Here is a 24,925-nt window from a genome sequence, read left to right as displayed (position 1 = left end):
AGGAGCAAAAAAGGAGAACACTGCCAGCTGTGAGTGCTGACGGATGGAACTCACGGGAGGAACACACATGGAAAGGGGTCTCCCCCAAAGGCCGGGCAATCACTGTCAGAGACGGTGTGGCTGAGCTCACTGGACGGTAGAGACACCTCCTGGGTAGAATCAGGCCAAGCGAGCGAACTACCTGATGAGCTGCAGAGGCGCTATTCAGGGGGACCAGGAGGTGCCGCTGGCCCTGGAAACTACCTGAGACAAGGTGCATGCTTGCTGGAGGGCTGTCAGGGAGATGGGCTGCCCGCGCCGCTGCCTGGGGGGTCATGGACAGTAAGATCTGAACGCTGCGGGGCACGCACGACCTGGGAGGGAAAACGCCTTCCTCCTCTGGCGCCCTCTACCCAGGAGGCTGGAGAGCAAGGTGGTGGGCAAAGGTGAGACGTCACCAGGCCAGCTCCACGTGGGCTAATGGGGGTGGGGAGGAGATGGACTTGGGAGCTGCACCAGTGAGAAGTGGGCAACTGGCTCAGCACCCATAAGAATGTCAAACAGGTCTGAGAACCGTTCCCGGAAGTGGTGGCGACGCCGCACCTGTGTGAGTCCTTCCCCCTGGGCGCTGCCCGGGAAGACTCAGGGCCAGGGCTCGGCTGCTGCTGGCGGCGCTGGAAGGGAAGAGCACCCAGGGCACGCTCAGTACAGGCGCCCTTCCGAGGCCAGGAAGCGTCCCCGTGTGCCCTGCATCCCACTAGCCAACACTGACTGAGGATGCAGAGGGTGCTGGGTCATGCCCACCCCCCCACACACACACACACGTGAACACACCTCGCTGTCTGTGGAGGAACACTCGTTCTAGAGAACTTGAGGAACTGCTCTTTGAAGTGGCCCCTGCTGAGATTCTGCTAGCCCTTAACAGCATTATGAAAGGGTTTACAGGGTGCAAAATGAGGACCTTATTTAATTTATGGAAGTGGATTTACACCTTTTCCATGTTAGGTTGAAAATGGAAATTTCACAGCTCTCCTCTGTAGCCCTACATGACCCACTTAATATTACTATGAAGCCAAACACCTGTGACTTTGTAACTTTACTAAGATCTGTGTTTTGTGTTTCAACGTGTGGCCTGGGGAGGGCAGATGGGCACGTCATGCTGATGAGCGAGACTGACGTGCAGGTGTGGACAAGATGTCCAAGAACCAACAGGACAGCTTGAGGCGGGCTGGAGGGCAGGGAAGCTCCTCAGGAGGATGAGCAGGACCAGGCGGTGAATGAACAGGGCCACCCGGCGGGTAGGGAGGTGAGGGCACCGGTGCAGGGAGGGGACTGGGAGCAGAGTGCTTCCTGGGAACCCAGGGGCTGTGATATGATGCGCAGGGTGGTGCAGAAGGGGTGGGAGAGACAGGCCAAGGTCAGAGCATGGAGGGGACCCCTGTCCCCCTCGAGAGGCATTTCCGGTCTCTAGCAGCAGCATGTCCACTAGGAACCTGCCAGTCTCAGCTGGAGCAGAGCGTATTCTCTGCTCTAAAGTGACAGCCCAGCTCTCTGCAACTGAGCGTCTGACCTGAGGACTCGGCCTCCAGCACGTGTGTGTGAGCATGTCACACATGTGTAAGATACAACCAAAAGAAACAGCTGTGATCAGCAATAGAAACATTCAATTTTGCAAAGACTCGGCGTCGGCTTTATGTTGCACCACCTCAATGAGCTATCAGCTGCTTCCTATCTGTCACTTTCCTTGGAGGAGTGACCATAAAACACGGTGAGGCTACTCAAAAAGAAGTGAAATCAGCCATCACAGCCAATTTATTTTTGTTCCCCACCATGAGCCAAATGCAACACTCAAAGTTTCCAAAATGTTCACGGATGATTAAACACAAAACTGTCTTGAAGAAGAGAAAGTGCTGCAAATTTGTCTTCTGCTTGCCAAAGACTTATTTTCACATTAGGTTTAGCCGTATGTCACTGTTTCTTGCTATTTACTTTCAAACTCATTTTCAAGTTTCATTTCGTATCACTAGCATCCTCATGGGCTTTCTCTCAAATATTTTGTTGCCTTGGACCCTATATCCAAAGTCAAGATTGCCTGGTGAAGATACTGACACCCTCATACTTGTCTTCACCTCCCCGTGACCACATACTGAATGCAGACCAGCAAATACTCTTCACAGAGCACTTCGTACTCCTGAATTACTTTCAATGAACACTTCTCCAAATAGAGTTGGTTTTAAATTCTGAAGGGATAGTGTCATCTTTGTTTAAGCTACATGATGTTAATTTTAATGATTTCAGCGAAGTGTTGGTGAAATGAGGACTGCCATACTGCTTCTCTTACAGTGTGTTACAACTCACTGAAAACACTAGCTATTGTCCTGTTCAAGTAAAATCAATGAAGCAACTTGGGAATCTGAGAAAATAACTGTAGGATCGATTAACATAGAAAATTCCAAGTGAGATGCCCTACAACACAAAACTTAAGGGAAACATAATTATTTTGACATTGTTAGAAGCTAGCATTTAGTTAAGCCCTGTTTTTTAAAAAATTTGATCATTCACACTGAATGACCAAAAAATAATCTCTGAAGACTAAAAATGTACACCATCCCCTACCTTGCTGTCTAATAAACAGCAGCTACTCAGTGAGTTCAAAAACCGCCAAAGGTGTATGTCAAGGCTGTGTACTGTCACCCTGCTTGTTTAACTTATATGCAGAGTACATCATGTGAAATGCCCGCGGATGAAGCACAAGCTGGAATCAAGACTGCCAAGAGAAATAACAATAAGCTCAGATATGCAGAAGAAACCACCCTTAAGGCAGAAAGTGAAGAGGAACTAACAGCCTTTTGAAGAAGGTGAAAAGCCAGTTTAAAACTCAACAATCAAAAAGCTAACACCATGGCATCTGGTCCCATTTACTTCATGGCTAATAGATGGAGAAACAATGGAAACAGTGACAGACATTATTTTCTTGGGCTCCAAAATCAATGTGGAAAGTGACTGCAGCCATGAAATTAAAAGACGCTTGCTTCTTGGAAGCAAAGTCATGACAAACCTAGACAGCACAGCAGAGACATCACTTTGCTGACAAAGGTCAGTATCATCAGAGCTATGGTTTTTCCAATAGTCATGTATGGATGTGAGAGTTGAACCATAAAGAAGGCTGAGCACCAAAAAATTGATGCCTTCTAACTGTGGTGCTCGATAAGACTCAAGAGTCCCTTCGATTGCAAGGAGATCAAACTAGTCCATCCTAAAGAAAATCAACCCTGAATATTCACTGGAAGGACTGGTGCTGAAGCTGAGGCTCCAATACTTTGGCTACTTGATGTGAACAGCCGACACATTTGGAAAAGACCCGGATCCTGGGAAAGATTGAAGGAGCAGGAGGAGAAGGGGATGACAGAGGATGAGATGGCTGGATGGCATCACTGACTCAATTGGGACATGAATTTGAGCAAGCTCTGGGAAACAGGGAAGGACAGGGAAGCCTGGTGTGCTGCAGTCCATGAGGTTGCAAAGAGTTGGACACAACTGAGCAACTGAACAACAAATCAATGAGTGGATAAACACAAATGCATTATATATCTCAGCCACGGACCACTTCACTTCAAGAAATATTCAATACAACCAAGCCCCAGGAGTTTGTCTTAATAGGATCTCAACTACAGAGTAAGTGTTGGATGGTGGAACTCCCTTTCACGCAGATGGAAAATCCCTCTTGTCAATGACCCCAGCAGGGCATCTGCTCCTTAGGAAGATTAGCATCTATCTATATACAGTATCTTTTTTCATTGGGAGCAGTCATGCTGGGGACATGCACTACCAGGAAAGTAGCTCATCATTCATTTCAATTCAACTCAACAAATATGGAGTGTTATAAGGGGATCTTCACCCTCAGCTATGTCAACATACAGAACAGTTGGAGGGAGAAACAGATTAACATCAAAGGTTGCAAAATGGAACACCCTGGAAGAGAAGTGATTCCAACTGGCCACACGTCTGCAAGTCATTAAAATTTGGAAAACTCACTCACTCCATCAAACACTAAGAAATGAGAAAATGCTTTTAAAGAATTATGTGTTGGGAAAAATAGTAAATGTAGTTTTACTGTAATATCTGAGTTAAGGTTCTGAAGACTTATTCGGAACTCTCCGGTTGATAGGATGACAGTGCAGGTAATGTTATATAAATTATCTTTCGACATTCACAAAATTATGTGCCAAATTTTATATGTGTGCATTTATTTTCCTGGGCAGAGTGTTCAGAGCTTTCATCAGATTCTCCAAGAACCATCCAAGATCCTGGGGTCCTGGGCTGTAGGGGAGAGGGGTGCAAGGCACAAGGCAAACTACACCGGCAGCCTGTCTGCTGGTTCTACGTCCTAATAAGGGTGAAGTAGGTTAAGAAGAAATCAAGGCCCAGGATGAGGGCCTTGGAGCAGGAGAAGCCTTCGTTTAAAAGAAAAAAAAAAAAAAAGAACTGGTTGATTATCTCACAGAGTCAAACATCTGGGAAATGTTACTATGTCATGGACAGATCTGATAGATCCCGGCAAGGTAAAAGGTTAAATACTCGGCAGCTGAAAAAATACAGCAATGTTTGCTTGGAGGGGGGAAATGGTACAAGAGCAGGGATGTACATGACAGAGCTCTGCACTGAGCAATATTTTCTTAAAATCAAGGAAAACACTAACTGGAGATGTAACAAAAAAACCTGATGTGACTGTATTAGGCAGATGAAGGCAGCGGAGAATATAGGGAGAATAAAACTTAAACCCTATCCAAGAAGTCAAAAGGGATCTCAAATTGATCCTTGAAAAATTAGTAATATAGATGAAATATGGAGGTAAATACCTGAAGAAACGAATTGCCAGTGTTTACTTCTGGGATGGAAAAGTGGAGAATGGGCAAGAAAATGGCGGCAGACCATTGAGAAATAAATTTTGCACTACCACGATTTTTAGCTATGCACATTATACTGTTAAAAACATTTTAAAAATAAAAGAATAATTATAGCAGTCTTAAAGGAAAGAAGTCAGTCATCAAGGGGCAATTTGCCAACCAGAGGCCAGTGGGCAGGCTCAGGGCCACCGCATCCCTCTCGCTTCCTGGCTGGTGGGTACGTTACATATTCGCTCTGAGCTTCTGCAGGGGCCGGGAAAAGGATCCCAATTTGCTGGAGATGATCCGTCTAAGCCAGAAAGGGTGGTGGGCACGGGACACATGTAGAACAGACACTAACAAAGCAGCCAGGGAGCACAGTGCAGTTGGAGTTCCCTGCCCAGGAGCCGAAATGTGCTTTCACAGAGCAGCGGGTCAGGGGGCCCTCTGGCCTGTGTGATTCTCCTCCTGTGTGGTGAGACCCAAGCTCATCGAGGGTGCCCCAGACACCAATGGAAACTAGAGAACCAGGATGCCTTGAGGGGCCCCCAGGAAACAGAGGTCTTCCTCATTTAATACATGCTCTTCACATCATTCAGGCCCAGGCCACTAGCAGCCCACTGTCTGGCTCTGTCCTGTCTGATTTATTTCTATGACTCCCTAGTATGGCAAGTTCAACACCAATCTGACTCCTTTTCCCCATGATTTCTCTCTCCCAAATGTTTGCTTCTTGTCATTCCACAGAAAGCCCAAATAACCCCAGGTTCAGGTAAAAAAATCACTTCCAGAGATCTGAAATATTCTAGCCACAATTACTGGAGAAGGCAATGGCACCCCACTCCAGTACTCATGCCTGGAAAATCCATGGACAGAGGAGCCTGGTAGGCTGCAGTCCATGGGGTCGATAAGAGTTGGACATGACTAAGGGAATTCACTTTCACTTTTCACTTTCATGCACTGGGAAGGAAATAGCAACCCACTCCAGTGTTCTTGCCTGGAGAATCCCAGGGACGGGGGAGCCTGGTGGGCTGCTGTCTATGGGGTCGCACAGAGTCGGACACGACTGAAGCGACTTAGCAGCAGCAACAGCAGCAGCAGACACAATTACTCTTCTCCTCTGAATTATGCTATACAACTATGTGTGTGCTCAGATGTTCAGTCATGTCTAACTCTTTGTGATCCCACGGACTGTGGCCCGCCAGGCTCCTCTGTCCATGAGATTCTGCTGGCAAAAACACTGGAGTGGGTTGCCATTTCCTGCTCCAGGGGATCTTCCTGACCCAGGGATCAAACCCTTGTATCTTACGTCTCCTGCACTGGCAGGAGGATTCTTTACCACTATTGCTCTCTGGGATCAGACAAATGAATTAGTTTTTAAAGTAAAAACATCAATTACATATTTCCATATTCTTTATAGATAATATGAAGTCATAAGAGTAACACTAGAAATGCCAGTAACTACAGTATAGCACTCTGAACTCAAAGACAAGACCACTCTTCTGAAGCACTTACATAAGCAGCTTATCAATTAAATTGTATCGTCTCTCGGGTCCTTCCCTGGTGGCTCAGAGGTTAAAGCATCTGCCTGCAATGCGGGAGACCCGGGTTCGATCCCTGGATCGGGAAGATCCCCTGGAGAAGGAAATGGCAACCCGCTCCAGTATTCTTGCCTGGGGAATCCCATGGACGGAGGAACCTGGTCGGCTACAGTCCACGGGGTCGCAAAGAGTCGGACACGACTAAGCGACTTCACTTTACTTCACTTGTGGTATTAACTGTCTTGTATGTTTACCACTCTCCCCTCCAAAAAGTTTCTAAAAGCAGAGTCTTACATTTCCATGTCGTTTGTCAGCACAGGCTGTTGAGACAGAGATGTGTCCAGGTTGAGTTCTTTCATTGCATTTCAGCTATATGGCTGTGGTCAAATTCTAGAGGCAATCGGTGGTGGTGGGATGAAACACAAACTCTGAAATTAGACCTGGGTTCAAATTCCAGCTCTGTGAGGTATGAACCCTGGGGTCCCAAGAAAATTAGTAAAATACACCTTCAGCTTCCGTGCTTATAAAATGGAAACCACAACTGACGCTCCTCAAAAGATGGTTGTAAGGACGTCAGGAAGGCAACACGTCTAAGACACAGGCTGAGTGCCCGGGCGCTCAGTAAACAGAGCAATGCTCCAAACCTGCATGACAGCCAACACAGGGTTATTAGCTAGTTCAACTACAACCCTTCCTTAACAGAGTGACACCAGTGAACATTCTCCTCACAAGCAGCTTCACGTGGGTCGCAAAAGGAGCTCCTCTCCCCTCCTCAGCTCTGGGGGCTGAGGGAAGCGCGACAGGGTGACTTGCAAGCTGCTCTGAGCCACACACGATGAAGCAAGCAGGCAGCTGGATAAAAGCCTCGGGAAGGTCCCTGAACTGACCACCAATTCAACGTAACTCTGGCTCGCTCCCTCTCTTTCTCAAGAATCCTGACAGTGTTTCCATTCTTGACTATGAAGGATACGTCCCAGGGCCCAGCGGAGGAACTATGAGTAACTCCTTTGGAAAAGACCTTCGAGGTCATGATTCCTTTGACCTCAAAAGCTGGGAGTGGACGTAGCATTCACCTCCCCCAGAGCTGATCTTCCAGCCCATCGCCCCTAGCCTTACCCTCTTCCCTCCTTTACCAAACTTAACAAAAGAAGACAACATGAACACCGCTTCCCCTACAGGCTGCCACGTCTGCAGAGGTGTGGGCACCTCTCATTTAGTTATGGTTCTAAAATCAGAAGTGCCCGCGGCTGGAACACCACGTCCATTCATTCACTCTTCACCCCAGGACACCCGAGCAGCCACCAGAGGGCAGCTGTCGTGCCCCATGCTGGGGAGGCATTTGAGGACTAAAGGCTGGAGAACGCCCACCGGAGAGCTAGGGAAAGCATATGTGAACTGTCCCCGAAAAAACACCGGCAAAGGTGTAGATGGTGTGCTTCAGCTGAAGACCTGGGCACTTGAGATTACAAGGGATGAGCGTTGGAACAATAGGCAAGACCCCAGCTGGACTTGTCAGCAAGACTGGGAAGTGGAACCACCATCTTGATAAACTTGCAGTCCTCCCCACCAGGAGGGGATGGGAGCTTTGGCAATGCCACGTGTGAAAGACACCCATGGGCATACACAGGCGAGCTTACACAAAACCAACTGCCCTTTGCTCTCACCAAAGTGCGGACAAATAAAGAAAACACCACTATAAATGGAAACTTCCTTATCCTTTTGCTTTTTGGCTCCTTTGAGGGGAAGGAGGCAAGAGGCACAGTGTTCGTGAGAGCACCACAGCTCATGAGACCTACAGCTGCTGATAACACATCAGTTAACAGTCCCTCATAGCTGCTTCACAAATAAGATGAACTTGGCAGGATGAAGTTATCACTGCACTCCCTCCTCTGGCTTCAAGAAAATATTACAATGTGAGACTGCAGAGCGGAGTTTGATGTTGTTGGAGAGATAATGCTAAATCTGTTCTTATTTATTCAAAGGGCAAAAAAAAAAAAACAGGCAAACCATTGGCAAACTCAGATTTAAAATATAACCCCACTAGTTACAAATGACTGTCACATTGCAAAGTGGGAATGACATCACAGTTGGGAAACGCTACAGTAATAAACAGCAGAAACCCTGAAGACTTTTAAATCTGGGGACGACAAAACCAGATTTACATTTCAGATCAATTTGACAGCAACAGAGAGGGAAAAAAATAACAAAACTGAAGAGGAAGTAGAGTTCAGGACTAGAGGCTAAAACCCTGACCCTAACAAATTTAAAGATGACTCTTTAGTTACAGAGGGCTCCCAGGTAGCGAGTGGTAACACATCCACCTGCCAACGCGGGAGACACAGGAGACGTGGGTTTGATCCCCGGGTGGGGAAGGTCCTCTGGGGTAGCAAACGGTGCGTGTGTGTGCTCCAGTCATGTCCGACTCTTTGCAAGCCCAAGGACTGTAGCCCACCAGGCTCCTCTGTCCATGGGATGTTCCCAGGCAAGAATTCTGGAGAGTGTTGTCATTTCCCTTCTCCAGGGGATCTTCCTGACCCAGGAACCAAATCTACATCTCCTGTGTCTCCTGCGTCGGCATGCAGCTTCCTTATGACTAGCACCACCTGGGAAGCCCAGGAAATGAGAACCCACTTCAGTGTTCTTGTCTGGAAGAACTCCATGGACAGAGGAGCCCGGGAAGCTACAGTTCATGGGGCTGCAAAGAGTTGGACGGACACACACACAGAGTTGGACACGACTGAGCATGCAGCTGTCTATTTTTCATAGACAAAAAATTTCATAGAAAAAAATTCTGACCTTAGAAGATGTGACAATGTGAGATGTGAAAGTACACAGCCCCAAATCACTCGTATCATTTAGAGGCATTAGAATCTAACAAAGGTCCATTTAAATTAATACCAAGTAGTCAAAATATTTATGTATGTCTTCACCATTTTATTACACCCCTAAGAGTCTACAATGCACCTGGTTTAAAACAGGCAACCATTTATGTGGCAGCTTAGATGGAGGAGTTTAGGAGAGAATGAACACGTGTCTGTGTGTGGCTGAGATCCTTCACCGCTCACGTATCACTAACATGACATTATTGTTAATCGGCCATGCCCCAATACAAAATAAAAAGTTAAAAAATAAATAAATAAAACAGGCAACATTTACATGATCACATTTGCCCCTTTATTTAGGCCAAAAAGGAAAGGAGGGATAGTTGAATCATGACTCTCCATGATTAACTAAAATTGCCATTTGGGCATTTCAGACAGGAGCATCACAAAAGAAAGTCTGACTTTATTGAAGACATCTAAAATAACTGTTCCGAAACTTTCTAAACACTCCCACCTGTAATACACACACACACACCCCCATATATTTTTGATTCTAAGGTACATTATACATTCCAGCACCTGAATTTAGCCTGTGTGTTGTAATTCACAGCACTTTACAATAAGAGGCATCCAAAATAATAGTGTAATATATAGCCAATGGCATCTTGCACTCAATGAATTCATCAGGAATCAGGAGGAACAAACGCATTTAGAGGACTCTAGTGAGGATCACCCACACCCCCAAACCCTGACTACAGAAGGAGAAACTCCTGACTACACCAGGAGTTTCCTGGTGGGCCTAGGTTCAATCCCTGGTTGGGGAACTAAGATCCCACAAGCCACGCCAATTTTATCAATTCACAAAAAACCACTATAAATTGATATTACAGGAGGAAGTCACTATTTCCCTTAATTCTCAGCAAAGAAGCTACTCAAATTCTTTCAGATTATACTTGTATAGAATTCATATCTCAAATCTTTTGAATTGGGTCAAAAGTCCTCCCTGGTGAGATATTTGGGCAGGAAAACGTCAGAACAATATAGTAGCCCCAGCAGAAAGTTGAAATGCAATTAAGGATCTCATGTTCAAATAAATGCATCTCAAATAATGACACCTAAATATACATACATTACCTTGATCAAAATAAATATCTAAAGAACCACATTTTTTATCTAAAATGAAAACACCTGATAGCTGAGGAAGGTGAAGGAATGCTCTGTGAGCTGTCACCACAGAAGCCCGACCACAGGTTCCAGCCGCTCCTGGCGCCCAGGCCTGAATGCGCTACGCCACCTCCTGCGCCCACCTCCGCAGGACGGGACTTGACCCTGTCTTCCAGGGGCTGCCCGCCCGGCTGCACTCAGCTGCCCTGCTCAGCGGCTGCCAGGGCCCTCTGGGCTGGAAGGACTGTTTCAAACTTCAGATTCCCCCTTTTACCCAGTCTCCTTCACCACACACTTCTTCCATCCATCCCTGGAATCAACGGGAAAGGAGAAATGTCTTCCACTTTGCTTTCTACTACTCAAGAAATCAACTGCTTAATTTCTACTAGAATCTAATCTGTTGTCTACAAGCTTTGCTTTTTCCTTGCTGGAGCACAAACTTCTATACTCTGCTTTTAAAACACATCAAAAGCCTTTCTTCTGCTGTTTACACTGCTCATGATTTTTATGGCCATATATCAAATGGACATGCTTTTATTAAATCAAACCAGTTCCCAATTATTAGACAATGAGATTGGATACTTTTGCTCTTAAAAACCAATGCCAGGGGTTCCTGGTGGCTCAGTGGTAAAGAATCCACCTGCCAATGCAGGAGATGCGGGTTCGATCCTGGATGTGGGAAGATCCCACATGGCTCAAGGCAAACGTCACAACTCCTGGGCCCATGTGCTGCAACCACTGAAGCTCTAGAGCCTCTGCGCTCCAACGAGAAGCCACCACAGTGAGAAGGCCATGCCCACAATTGGAGAGTAGCCCTCACACCAGTGAAGACCCCGCACAGCCAAAAACAAAATTAAGTAATTTACAAAAACAATGCTACAGGACATCTTAAATAAATGTATATATATTCTACTTTGACTTCCTTAATATATATTCCCAGAAAATTTCTCAGGATGTTAAAAAGATAAAATTCAATATCTTTGTCCCAGAATAAAGTCAACATGAATTCTATTTTGGACATGTGGGATAAAATAAGAAATCAAGTTCTGAGTGCGTTTTAAAGTAAAACACAATGAAAGTGGAGGGTGATTTTATTCTTGGTTCACTGCAAAGCTACTCTTATACTTTTCTTCACTCGCTAGTATAAGAAAGTTACAACTGAGCAAATGATTAATATCCTTTATCTAGGTTCACAATGGAAACTGAATTATTTGAACTCTTCTTTCAGAAGCTTTAGGTGTCAAAATATCAATGTGTTGATTTGACTGCTCCAGATATTCTCTGGATGAAGTAACTGTAAAGTTATATGGGTCAGAGATAACTTTCAACAGATTAGGATTTTTTTTTCAAATGCTATATTTTACTGAAGGAAGGAAAGAAATATGAGCTGAGTTAATGTCATGCACTGTCTGACTGAAGCATGGAATACATTAAAGCAGGGAAAATGCTTTCCAGGGAAAATCTCAGCTGGTGTCCAGGCCATGATGTTTTTCTATTAGAACCAGCAGAGAAATCTATCTGCAGCCATGTGCACATATGAAGCTGAGTTACAGAAGGCGGGGCTATTCAGCACAAGGGAACTGCAAGAACCTACTGTTTGCATAGGGAACTCTGCTCAGTATTACCTAATAACCTAAATGGGGAAAAAAATTGGAAAAGAATATATATAAGGAAAACATATGTATAAATATATACATATACATGTATCTAAACAAACAAGGCAGCTGCCTCGGGTGTTACCAAGTTTATTTTTAACTTTCTTTCCACCTCTTTCTTTAAGCTACCCTCCCATTCCTTCCCCTGGGCTAGAGGGCAAAAATAAGCAAAACAAAAAAGTCCCCCTGCTCTGAAAGTTTGTGACTTTTCCTTGAGAAGAATCATCCAAATGAATTGCTTTCCTGCCTCCCTCCTGTTTGTCCCACCCCACACCCTCCGTTAGGGAGGAACACGGGCCATGGCTGCCCGCCCCGGTGATGGTCCGGGAGGCCCGTGGGGTGAAGAACAGGGCTGCGGCGGTGGTGATCACTGTCCCCCGCACCCCAGGTCTCACCACGGTGTCCTCTTGGGAGTTACCCACTTGGTGCCTCGGTTTCCTCTTTGTCACCAAGGGGGTCAACTTCAAGGACTCTTGTAAGACTTGGTTCATATACATAAAGCACTCGGCCCAGAGCCAGGCAGACGGCAGCCGCGACCTAAGTGTCTGGGGAGAAACCCACAGCACAAAAGCCACTGAGCGGGGGGGCGGGGGGGCAGAGGCAGAGAAGGGAGGGCCCTCACTGGGGTTCCTCAGCACTTGGCTGGATGACGCTTGCGGGAACACTGCTCCAGTTAACTCTCAGTCCCGGAGTCTGCTCCTGCCCTTCAGGTGAGGGATCTGACGTTTCTAGTTAGAGTCGCAGCAAGCGGCGTCCTGGGCAATCACGCTTGTTCCACGTTCCCTCGTTAGCGGCGACCGCTGCGCCCTCTGACAGCCCCCTGCAGTCTCCCCTCCTCTTCAGCCACTTTGCTACCACCCTGCATCGCCACTGCCTCTTCTTCACCATCGCCCTGATCCTGACCATGGAAATGGTCTCCTGAATGTTCTCTCTACTTCTCTGAGATGTTGCCAAGTCTACCTCAACCTCTCACAATTTTAAAATTAAAAGATAGAAAGCTTAGATCACACAAACTACTTAATTACAAGGGAAAAGAAGATACCTAAAATGGAGATATTACTAATAAGATGTCTCACTCATATTCTAGTACTCACTAGGTCACAAGCTTCAGAGCCTGTAACTCACAGGCTGAAGTTTCAAATCCTGTTATCGAAGGACCTTCTTCCCCCTACTCCCTCCACACTGCCTCCTAGACCCTCTGGTTCATACAGGCAGATTACTGTGGTCAAGGGGCCGTTTTGTGAGGTTATGTTCAATGGACATGAATCTGAAGAGCCCAAGACTGGAAGAGATCTTCAGAGCCGGCCTGGCTATGTCTGTGCCCAGTCCTGTCTGCCTCTTTGGGACCGCGTGGACTATAGCCCACCAGGCTCCTCTGTCCATGGGATTTTCCCAGGCAAGAATGCTGGAATGACTCAGGTTTTCACTGGTATTAGCTGATTAAAAGAGGTTTTAACAATTCAATTTGCATAAACTTTAATATGAAAGATCTATTTCTATAATCCATATTTAGTATCTTAATATGTTCTTCTTCTTAAGGCTTGATTTTAATGAAGGCAGGGGAGTGAATGTGGTAATATGTAGTATGTATCCAGAATGTGATTTCTACAACATTCTAAAGAGAAGACTGCATCTCCTTAGGGTGCCTAACCCTATATTGTATGGCAGTGACTCAAGGGGTTATTTTAAATGTTCAAGTAAAATACTACAAAGCCTGTTAGGTACTACCCTAACTAATACTCAAAAGTAGTCTGGACCTGACTACTTAATGAAATCAACAATGAGGTATTTCTTTTGGCCTAAAAGCATCATGGAGTAGAAAATGGCAACCCACTCTAGTATTCTTGCCTGGAAAATTCCATGGACAGGGAAGCCTGATGAGGTATATAGGCCATGGGGTCACAAAGAGTCAGACATGACCAAGCCCAAGCCTGCATACACTGGAACAGCATCATGGTGGGGGGAACCCAAGACCCCAAGAGGCATTATGAACTAATAGCACTTGTGACCTCTCTATCTTCAGGTGTTTCTTTCAAAGATTTTTGCTTTGGTTTAGTTAAGAAACTAAAGTGATTAACCCAGAGAATAATCTCCAATATCTAATAACTATATTCTCCCTGAGTAGTATCTGAAAAAGTAGGTATTTGGAGAATAATATGTGTGCTGTTTTAGAGAAGAAAACGGAAGCACATTTATTTTCTACCAACCAGAGCCCCAGCTATCTTCCCACAGAGGTCACCCTGACACTCTTCAGCCTGGGAAAAAAGCCATCTGGCTTAACACTTGATAGGAAATGAAAGACATAACGTGTTATTACGTCCATGTGGATTCCCAATAAAGACATGGGCAACGGAGAAACATACATTATTACACACTGTGAGGACCTTAATAAAGCTAGGAGACCAGGGGAAATGACAAGAACTACATCATTCAAATCCCTATTCAGGGTGCAGAGGGAGGCTCCAGTATATTTGTTGCTGATTTGTTTTTTTTTTCCCCATGTTAGAATGCTAACTAGAATTCCTTTAGTATTAGTTAAAACAATCTTTAAATATGTAGAGTCCTCTTTAAAAACCTATTCTCCAACCCTAGAAACGCAGATTATGGTCCTTACTGAAAGGAAGCAGGGTTCGTTAGAGAAATAGCCAGGTCTGGGACAGGATATGGACAAGGTAAGCCTAGAACAATGTCAGTGTCAGCGAGACAGCAAGGAAGCAATCAGACCACCAGTTATATAAAGGTGCCAACTTGAAGAGTCCCTAATTGGGAAAGATGGCACAATCTGAGCATTAATAACGATGGTAATGTACTAGCTATTTAGAAAACCATTTTGTTTTTCCGCTTAGAAAGTCTAAAATGTGCAACAGTAGGTAAATTTTACTATTTAGGCTTACTGATAAAATTAATCAAAATAGCTATCCTTTTTAACAGAACATCCCCAGCTGTAATACAATAGGCCTGTTTTCATTAGTTCATTTATTACTTTAAAAAAAAAAAAACCCACTGGTCATCACTAGAAAATGATGGAACAACTTGTTTGAAAACTGATAAAGAGAACAAAATCATATGTATTTATCATTGCCTATGTACCACTGGGTAATTAAATAGAAAGCGAGGGAAAGTTTTTCTTCAAAGGGATATTCCAGCTAATAAATGAAAATAGAATGTCCTATTTCAATTCCTAATCAATTGATATCAATGGCTGCTGACATCTCAGATAGACTCACCCAGACGTTATCTCCCTCCTCATGGAAGAACAAATATATCAACTATAGTCTTGCAAAAAAGGAATATGGAAATATAAATACAAGAAGTCCTTTGATCCAATTACTAATTTACTGGAAATACAGAGAACTGTATTAGAGCTATGCAATTAGTTAAATCTAGTTTGTGGCCCAAAGTTGTTTCTTTAAAAAAAAAAAAAAAAAAGTACCCTGGAGAAGGAAATGGCAACCCACGCCAGTATTCTTGCCAATAAAATGCCATGGACAGACAAGCCTGGAGGGCTTCACTCCATAGGGCTGCAAAGAGTCAGACACAGCTGAGCAGCTGAGCACACTCACTCTTATTTGTACTTGCTTTTTCTCAGCTGTTATTTCTACATCTGATTCTGCTTCTTTCTAATATGCAAAGGAGTATGTATAGTGTTTGTTGTGTTGAATCAGAAGTCAGGAGATCCATGGACTATTTTTATTTCAACAGCAACCATGTCTGATGATTCATAATCTTCTAGTCCTCTTCTATCCACAACATATGGGTAAAACACAAGATTTTATTCTAAAGACTTACTGAGACTATAGGTTTTAACTAACCTTTTATAAAAGTATAAGAAGTAAAATCATTTTAGTCCTGATATAAATAAAATTTAATCTAAAAAAAAAAGTATAAAGTCTTAAAATATATACAGACCCACAGATCCTATTGCAAATAAACTGCCAGGAAAATTAACATGAAGCAACTGAAAACCTAAATACATACTGGATATTTTATGATGTTAAGGATGTTATTTTAGATATAATAAGGACTCTTTAGAATAATATCCACAATACCATTATTAAAAAAAAACAACAAACCACTGCCAGAAAGCTGAGATTTTAGATGGTGATCTGTCCCTATTCTGCGTTATCCATGCAAGGTATGAGAAATGATAAATGTCCCTTTCCCAGGAATATCATTCATTTGAAAAAAAAAGTCAGTGGGGAAAGTTCACTGGGAACTTTGAGAAAAGTAAAAACATATCATCAGTTTCCTTATCTTAAAAATGGCAAGTTGATAGAGAATGCCTAAGATAATAACCAATAACCATCATGGAGCAATTCCCCAGGACCTTCTGTCAACACACCAGGAAAATATCACAGCTGGCACCAGTCCATGGTCCCAAATCCTAGCTACTATTAACTACTGCCAAGTTGGAAATCTTTCTGAAGAAACGCCTATTTATAGAAGAGCTGGGATGTCTCAACTATTTTTAAGTACAACTATTTTTGAGTGCATCTAAGCCTAAATAAAACATACATGTTAATTCTTACCTAATTCTGAATCTCAAAAAACAGAAAATAAAAGCATCCTCTAAAAAGCTGTTGCTGCTGCTGCTAAGTTGCTTCAGTCATGTCCGACCCTGTGCGATCCCATAGACGGCAACCCACCAGGCTCCCCCGTCCCTGGGATTCTCCAGGCAAGAACACTGGAGTGGGTTGCCATTTCCTTCTCCAAGGCATGAAAGTGAAAAGTCAAAGTGAAGTCGCTCAGTTGTGTCTGACTCTTAGCGACCCCATGGACTGCAGCCCACCAGGCTCCTCCGGCCATGGGATTTTCTAGGCAAGAGTACTGGAGTGGGTTGCCATTGCCTTCTCCTCTAAAAAGCTAGTTGAATGCATTTTAGGGACCCACTCATGATTCTTAAATTCTCTAGGCACCCCAGTTTTTACAAATTTCAGAATATCCTTTGATCTGAGGCGTATCTAGACAACATATATCTGTCTATGCAGCCCTTCTGCTTTGCTAAAGGGCTAAAATATGTAAAAATATGCAAAACCTATATATGTGTGTGTATATACATATTATATATAACACATATACACATATATATGATATATACATTTTATTCACACACAAAACCCTTCAAAAAGCTATGAAAAAAACCACCAAAAGTACATCTGAACAAACACATGTAATATGGACATTCTCTTCTCTGAAATACTTTTCAAGAGATATTATAAGTCCCACACATTCATAATATTTAGGATGAGGCTCTGATAATATCTTGCTTGTTCAGCAACTTTACTGGTTCCTCAAATCCCCAAATCTCAAACTTTTTTTTACTAGTTCAGCGGGACAATAAATGTATTCTGAGATGTGTTTTTAAAGGAAAAAATAGAAAGATATTGATAGGTAACTAATACCCTAGAAACTGAGAGAAAAGGAAAACATTCTTCAAGTAACTGTGGTATGTGGCAGACTGGATGGAAGGGGTGTTTGGGGAAGAATGGATGTGTGTAGTGTACCACTGAGTTTCTTTGCTATCTACCTGAAACTGTCACAAGTTACACTCCAATATAAAATAAATATAGATCAATGGAACAAAATAGAAAGCCCAGAGATAAATCCACACACATATGGACACCTTATCTTTGACAAAGGAGGCATGAATATACAATGGAGTAAAGACAATCTCTTTAACAAGTGGTGCTGGGAAAACTGGTCAACCACTTGTAAAAGAATGAAACTAGATCACTTTCTAACACCGCACACGACAATAAACTCAAAATGGACTAAAGATCTAAATGTAAGGTCAGAAATTATAAAACTCCTAGAGGAGAACATAGGCAAAACACCCTCCGACATAAATCACAGCAGGATCCTCTATGATCCACCTCCCAGAATTCTGGAAATAAAAGCAAAAATAAACAAATGGGATCTAATTAAAATTAAAAGCTTCTGCACAACAAAGGAAAATATAAGCAAGGTGAAAAGACAGCCTTCTGAATGGGAGAAAATAATAGCAAATGAAGCAACTGACAAACAACTAACCTCAAAAATATACAAGCAACTTCTGCAGCTCAATTCCAGAAAAATAAACGACCCAATCAAAAAATGGGCCAAAGAACTAAATAGACATTTCTCCAAAGAAGACATACGGATGGCTAACAAACACATGAAAAGATGCTCAACATCACTCATTATCAGAGAAATGCAAATCAAAACCACAATGAGGTACCACTTCATACCAGTCAGAATGGCTGCGATCCAAAAATCTGCAAGCAATAAATGCTGGAGAGGGTGTGGAGAAAAGGGAACCCTCCTACACTGTTGGTGGGAATGCAAACTAGTACAACCACTATGGAGAACAGTGTGGAGATTCCTTAAAAAATTGCAAATAGAACTGCCTTATGACCCAGCAATCCCACTGCTGGGCATACACACCGAGGAAACCAGAATTGAAAGAGACACATGTACCCCAATGTTCATTGCAGCACTGTTTATAATAGCCAGGACATGGAAACAACCTAGATGTCCATCAGCAGATGAATGGATAAGAAAGCTGTGGTACATATACACAATGGAGTATTACTCAGCCGTTAAAAAGAATTCATTTGAATCAGTTCTGATGAGATGGATGAAACTGGAGCCGATTATACAGAGTGAAGTAAGCCAGAAAGAAAAACACCAATACAGTATACTTACACATATATATGGAATTTAGAAAGATGGCAATGATAACCCTGTATGCAAGACAGCAAAAAAGACACAGATGTGTATAGCGGACTTTTGGACTCAGAGGGAGAGGGAGAGGGTGGGATGATTTGGGAGAATGGCACTGAAACATATATACTATCATGTAAGAATTGAGTCGCCAGTCTATGTCCGATGCAGGATACAGCATGCTTGGGGCTGGTGCACGGGGATGACCCAGAGGGATGTTGTGGGGAGGGAGGTGGGAGGAGGGTTCATGTTTGGGATCGCATGTACACCCGTGGTGGATTCATGTCAATGTATGGCAAAACCAATACAGTATTGTAAAGTAAAAATAAAGTAAAAATAAAAATTAAAAAAAAAAAGAAAAAGTTACAGTAATTGTGAAGTTATTTTTAATTTTTATTTATTTATTTATTTATTTATTTATTGGTGAAGTTATTTTCTTAGAGAGACGTACTGACCCAAAAGGAATTCTCTAAAGGTTAAAGGTTTACCAGGCAGAACATGTTTTCCTGTGATGAGTGCACACGACTTTGCAGGTATCACACACTGGGTTAGTGCATCTGATCATCGCAAAGCCTCTCCTTAAACCACTGCTCATGCGTTCTGACTCAAGTCGACACCTGCTAACTGAGGACTTAGGAAAACTCTTCACATAAAATACTCTTTCTTGCAGAAATTCCACATACATCTCAGTGATGCCAGCTAGCACCTGTGTATTTAGTATAAGTCTGAAGTTGTTTTACCCCCATTTGATACACAAGGAAGTTAAGTCAGGAAGAGGCTAAATTATTTCAGTAAGGCCAGAATGAGCAAGTGACCACAATTTTAAAAAACAAAACCAAAAATAAAACTCCATTCTAGTTTAGAACAGACACATCATTTCTATTTATTCTTTCATCTGTTCCGTCCATTCCGTCACCTCCAATCCTATCCACCTCGACCCATCCCAGGACCCAGCCCACGTGCTCATGTCACCCATCACCATCCTTCCATTCGGCATTCCTCGCCATCCTTCCATTCAGCATTCCATACATGTATTGAGCACTGCATCAGGCACAATGATGGAGATACAGGAGGGCAGTACCTACAGGGCTTGTACTTTTACCACGAGGCAGGCAAGATCATGTACATCAAGGACCAATGATTTTTTGAAGACTCTTCCAATGAAGACGTTTTGCCCAAAATCACACTTAACAAATTTATACAATTTAAGTATGAATAACAGAGATCACCTCAATTCTTTTACGAAAGCTTACATATATAGGACAAGTTTTAAAAACACAGTAAACTCCATCACCTGGCTAACTCAGTTGGTACAGCCTAAGACTTAAAAATGCAGTAAGCTCTGCTATTTGTTTTATCTATACCATCACATTTTTAAGTTTAATTCCACATGTCAAAGGAGAAGGTATATGGTCATACAGAATTGATAACCAGAATTATCTACCACGGTTTAATAATGCAGTTTAAGATACGCAAATGTGGAGAGGCACATATTACCTATTTGTAATAATTTTTAAATGAATCAAAAGCTGAGCCATCTAGATTTTAATATCCTGTAAGGAAAACAAAACACATTTCATTCAACTATGAATCCTTTGATGACTAAGCAGCTCATGAGTATGTCTCAATAACAGTGAAAAAAGCAGCCAACATCAGAAATGCGTAGAAGCCATCATATAGTGCAGGTGTGTAGATCTCCATGTGAAGCGACATCACACCTACCGTAGTGTCGTTGCTGGTAACATAAACCAGGACATCAGAGGAGTTCCTGCCATTGATATATCGGTAGCAGTTCCAAACACAGCTAATCAAGTAACCCTGCAAATAAGTAGTCATTTTTAGGACCTTAATTTTCAAACTTCAGATAATTTAACATATCACCATGGATAAAGCCAAATTGCAAAATGTTTATTTACATAAATTTTAAACACACATTAACTCTACTAAGCCAAAAAGCCGTTAAAATTACAAATTTTAGGTACAGTAACTTTCTGGCCAAAGGTGACACTACAGCCTTATTCTACCACACCATGCAGAAGGTGGTAGGGAAGAGTGGGCTGAAAGTAGAATATTTCCAAGAAAAAGGAGTGAAAGGAGCATTCTCTACAAATATTTATTGCCCCTCACTTAGAGAACAACCAATTCATTAGCCAATTCTCATCACATTTTAATTCTGGATCATTGGGATTTTTACTCTGCATCATTATATAATTTTATTATATAAGTCAACTTAAAAAAAAAAAGGTTCATAGCATGTCAATCTGCTTCACGGTCAATAAAATTCACTAAAACATTTCCATTTTCATAATGAACTATCCAAAGAGGATAACTAAAATTCAGGTTCAGAATAAAGACATACTAGAAATAAAGCATGAGCTCATGGGAAATGTTTAAAATATGAATTCTTGGCAGTTTCATGCCCATCATGTGTAATCAGATTAAAATGAAATGATTTTAAAGGCCCTTTCTAGCTTTGAAATTCTTTGATTAAAAGGCGTTTAAAGATATGGAGAAAATGGAGCCCTCCTACACTGCTGTTGAGAATGTAAAATGGTGCCACATGGAAAACAGTCTGGAAGTTTCTCAAAAGTTTAAATAGTTACCGCGTGACCTGGAGAGTCCACTCTGAGGTATATACCCAAGAGAAATGAAGACGTTATGTCCACACAAAAGCTTGTGTTATCCATAATAACAAGAGTAAAACAATCCAATATTTTTTGTCAAGACTGGACAAACAAAATATTCCATTGTATGATGTTTAAACAATGGAATATTATTCAGCAAGAGAGAAACTTCTGATGCACGCTATGGCATGGACGAACCTTGGAAATGTCAAAGCAGCCAGTCACAAAGGACCACGCAATGTACGATTCCATTTACATGAAATGTCCAGAACAGGCAAACCCACAGAGACACAAAGCAGATTAGTGGTTACCAGGAGCAGGGGATGGGGGTGAAGGAAAACATCAAGTGGTAAAGATGCTCTAAAATTACACTGTTTAACCACTGGGCTGTGTTTATGCAACTCTGTGAACATCCTGAAAACCACTGGATTGTACATTTAAATGGGAGAACTTTATGAGATATATATATATGAGAATATATATGAGAACATGATATGTGACTTATATCTCAAGAAAGTTGCTTTACAAAAAAGAAGACATTTAAAGACAAATGGGGTATGTATCAACACTTTTCAGCAGAGTGAGGTGAACATTCTGTTGTGTACTCAGAAAGCTGTCTGAAGCTGCATTTTGTACTTGGGGGTTATTATTTCCTACACTTAACTTTCTGTGATAATGTTAAGATGAAAATGTTATTTATTGTGTAATGCTATTTTAGTAAACTGTTTCCTGAATGGCAATAATCTGAAACCAGAGAACAATGAGAAAGAGATGGAAAGGGTATTTTTCTTAAACGTTGTACCAGTATGTTCAATTTACACCAATCTTCAGTTAACCCAACAATGTTCTTGCTTCTCCAAAACACAAAAACAAACAAAAAACCCTAGACTCATTGAGAATTTTAATACAAATAAAAAAGGAATGCTTGAACATTTTCTGTTGTGTCCTGTGCAAGAAATTGTCCACTATTTTAGCAGTGAACAGACGGTTCTCTTTAAGGCAGGAAAGCTTTCTGACGTGAGGCCTCCAAAATGATGAATCTCCAACTGAAGGTTAAACTTGGAGGGGAAGTACTCAGTGTCTGGGGCCTCATTATGTCCAGTCTGCACTCTTGGGGGCCCCCTGCAACACTTGGAGCACACACTCACTCAACACTCCCATAGGAGAAAAATTGGCCTGATGTCTCTAAAACCCCAATAACTTACTTCAGTAAACTTACTTCCATTGGACATTTGTATAATCTTGATTAAAGAATTAAATATTTGGGGCGCAGTGGATAAGAATCTGCCTGCCAATGCAGGGGACACAGGTTTGATCCCTGGTCCGACCAGATTTCACATGCCGCAGAGCAACTAAGCGCGTGTACCACCGCCACTGAGCCCACGATCTGGAGCCCACGGGCTGCAACTACTGAAGCCTGTGCGCCTAGAACTTGTGCTTCGCAACCAGAGAAGCCACCACGATGATAAGAACGTGCGTGGCAACCAAGAGTGCCCCCGGCTCACTGTAACTAGAGAAAGCCCGTGCAAAGCAGGAAGACCCGGCTCAGCCAAAAGGTAACAAAAAAATTAAAATGTTAAAAAAAAAAAAAAAAAAGGAAATATTTGGTCTCTTTTCCAAATGAACTTGCACTGACAGGATTAAGTACACCCACTGTTTATTTGGAGAGCTAGGTGGTAAGTATTGTTACTTGCCAACCAAGGACAAAGTGAAACTGACACAAGTCCTATCTGGGCTCCCAGGGACCACTAGCAATGAAACTTACTAGAGTCTAACAGTGAATTTAGGTTGCGAGAGCTACTAATCAGGCAAACGGATTTGTGAAGGCACAAAACATACATGTATTCACATTTTCTTTTTAACAATTACTGAGTCTCCACAAGGGAGAGGAAAATGAAGGTAGGATCTGTGTTCTCAAGGAAATGCAACCTGGTTAGTAGAGAACAGATAAACACATATTTACTGTCTATTATAATTATTATGCATAACACATTACTCCCAGGTTGGAGACAGTGCTGTGGACAGTTTGTATGAAGCCTTTTATCAGATCACTATGATTTGCAACTGATAAAAGCAGGACACCTACACCATCACCTAAGACATGGCCTGGCACACTGGGGCTTTACCGGATAAGTGAGTGAGTGATGCACCTTCCTACCCATCAGCTCATTTAACTTCACTGTCACCCTACACAATGTTTTCGTAGCTACCACTGCAGTTAAGGAAAGGAAGAAACTGAGGCTCTGGTCACACAACTAGATACAGCAGTGACTGAAGCTAAATCTAGGTCCTCTGACTCAAAATCTCAAATAAGCATTTCCCATAAAAATGTCAATGGTTACACAATTAAAATGCATTTTTAAAGAGCAGTTTCTGGGCAATGGCACAGGGTAGCTCAGTCAGATTAACCTTCTTGCAGGTAAAAATGAGAAAATCTGGAATTAACAGACACAGACTCTACAGGAAGGCATGGCTGAAGGGCTTCAGTAGGGCAGAAGCTAAAGAGGAATCTAGCCTTCAGTGACAAAGCTCACGGGGTGGGATTTGAAAGTCCGAAGCCTCATGCCAGGGGTGGTCTGGGGCTGACTGAGCAGTCAGGAATTTGGTGTGTGGGGGCAGGAGCTGCAGGGGCGGTGAGCCTCAACATCCGTCTATAAAATTCACCCAAATCCTCACCACTAAACCATACGTGCAATATCAAAAAATGCAGAGTGTGCTTTATGGAGAGAAAATGCAGACCTAAGTGACTTTCAATGAATCATTTTCTTTCTACTCCTCTTCACCAAATTGCTATGACTCTTCTCCCGAAACGCAGCTTATTCAAGCTCACTGAGGCTTGATTTTTAAAGAACCGGGTAACCTTACGCCTAAATAAAGACAATGAGAGAATACTCAGAATTAAAACTTCAAAGTCTAACCTGAGAATTTTCTACTTAGTAGCACTCAAGTTCCAATAATTATGATGTTTTTATTACCAGATTTACAAAGACGAAAAAGCTAGAGGGCACTCAGTTGCTGAAGGTGAGTAAAATGTGGCTGCAGGGAGTGTTGAGTCATTCAACTTTAGGGGAGGCCAATCTGATAACCTACAGAAAACCTTCAAATTATGCATAGCCTTCTAATTTCAAGAAATACATCTTGAGGAAATAAATGTGTAAGTATACAAAAGATACATTTAGTTTTCATTGCAATACTATTTAGAAGTAAAAAAGTAGAAACTATCTCAATGTCCAAAAACAACTAATTTATAAAACTGCTAAGTTTATCTAATACATTGTTACAGAATAATGTTCAAAGTTTATTACGTTTTAAAAAACAAACGACAAAAAAACCCACAAAATTACCAATTACCCTTCAACTAAAAACATTTTTGAAAAGCTAAATATGGAAAAAATATGTTTTTAAAATCAAATTACAAAGGAATGTTTACTGAGACACAGTAATGGATGCTATGGTATAGAATACACACTGCATAAATGCACAACATTAATTTATTCACATCCAAACAGATTTTTAGAATAACCTTGAGTTGGCCTGTGTTAAGTTTGGTTAGTG

At 42.4% G+C, this 24,925-nt stretch overlaps 1 protein-coding gene across 1 annotated transcript in view; it reads right to left on the bottom strand.

The window, feature by feature from the left end:
- The window catches only part of LAPTM4B (lysosomal protein transmembrane 4 beta), a 66,169-nt gene that overhangs the window by 2,014 nt on the left and 39,230 nt on the right, over positions 1-24,925 (bottom strand). The window contains exon 6 of the mRNA XM_018058265.1: positions 20,469-20,564. Within this exon, the coding sequence (XP_017913754.1) occupies positions 20,469-20,564 (96 nt within the window). The remainder of the gene's footprint in view (positions 1-20,468; positions 20,565-24,925) is intronic.

This window comes from Capra hircus, chromosome 14, assembly GCF_001704415.2.
Source record: "Capra hircus breed San Clemente chromosome 14, ASM170441v1, whole genome shotgun sequence".
Lineage (NCBI taxonomy): Eukaryota > Metazoa > Chordata > Mammalia > Artiodactyla > Bovidae > Capra > Capra hircus.
Note: the sequence above shows the minus strand (reverse complement) of the source record. Positions and strands in the feature narration are given on the sequence as shown.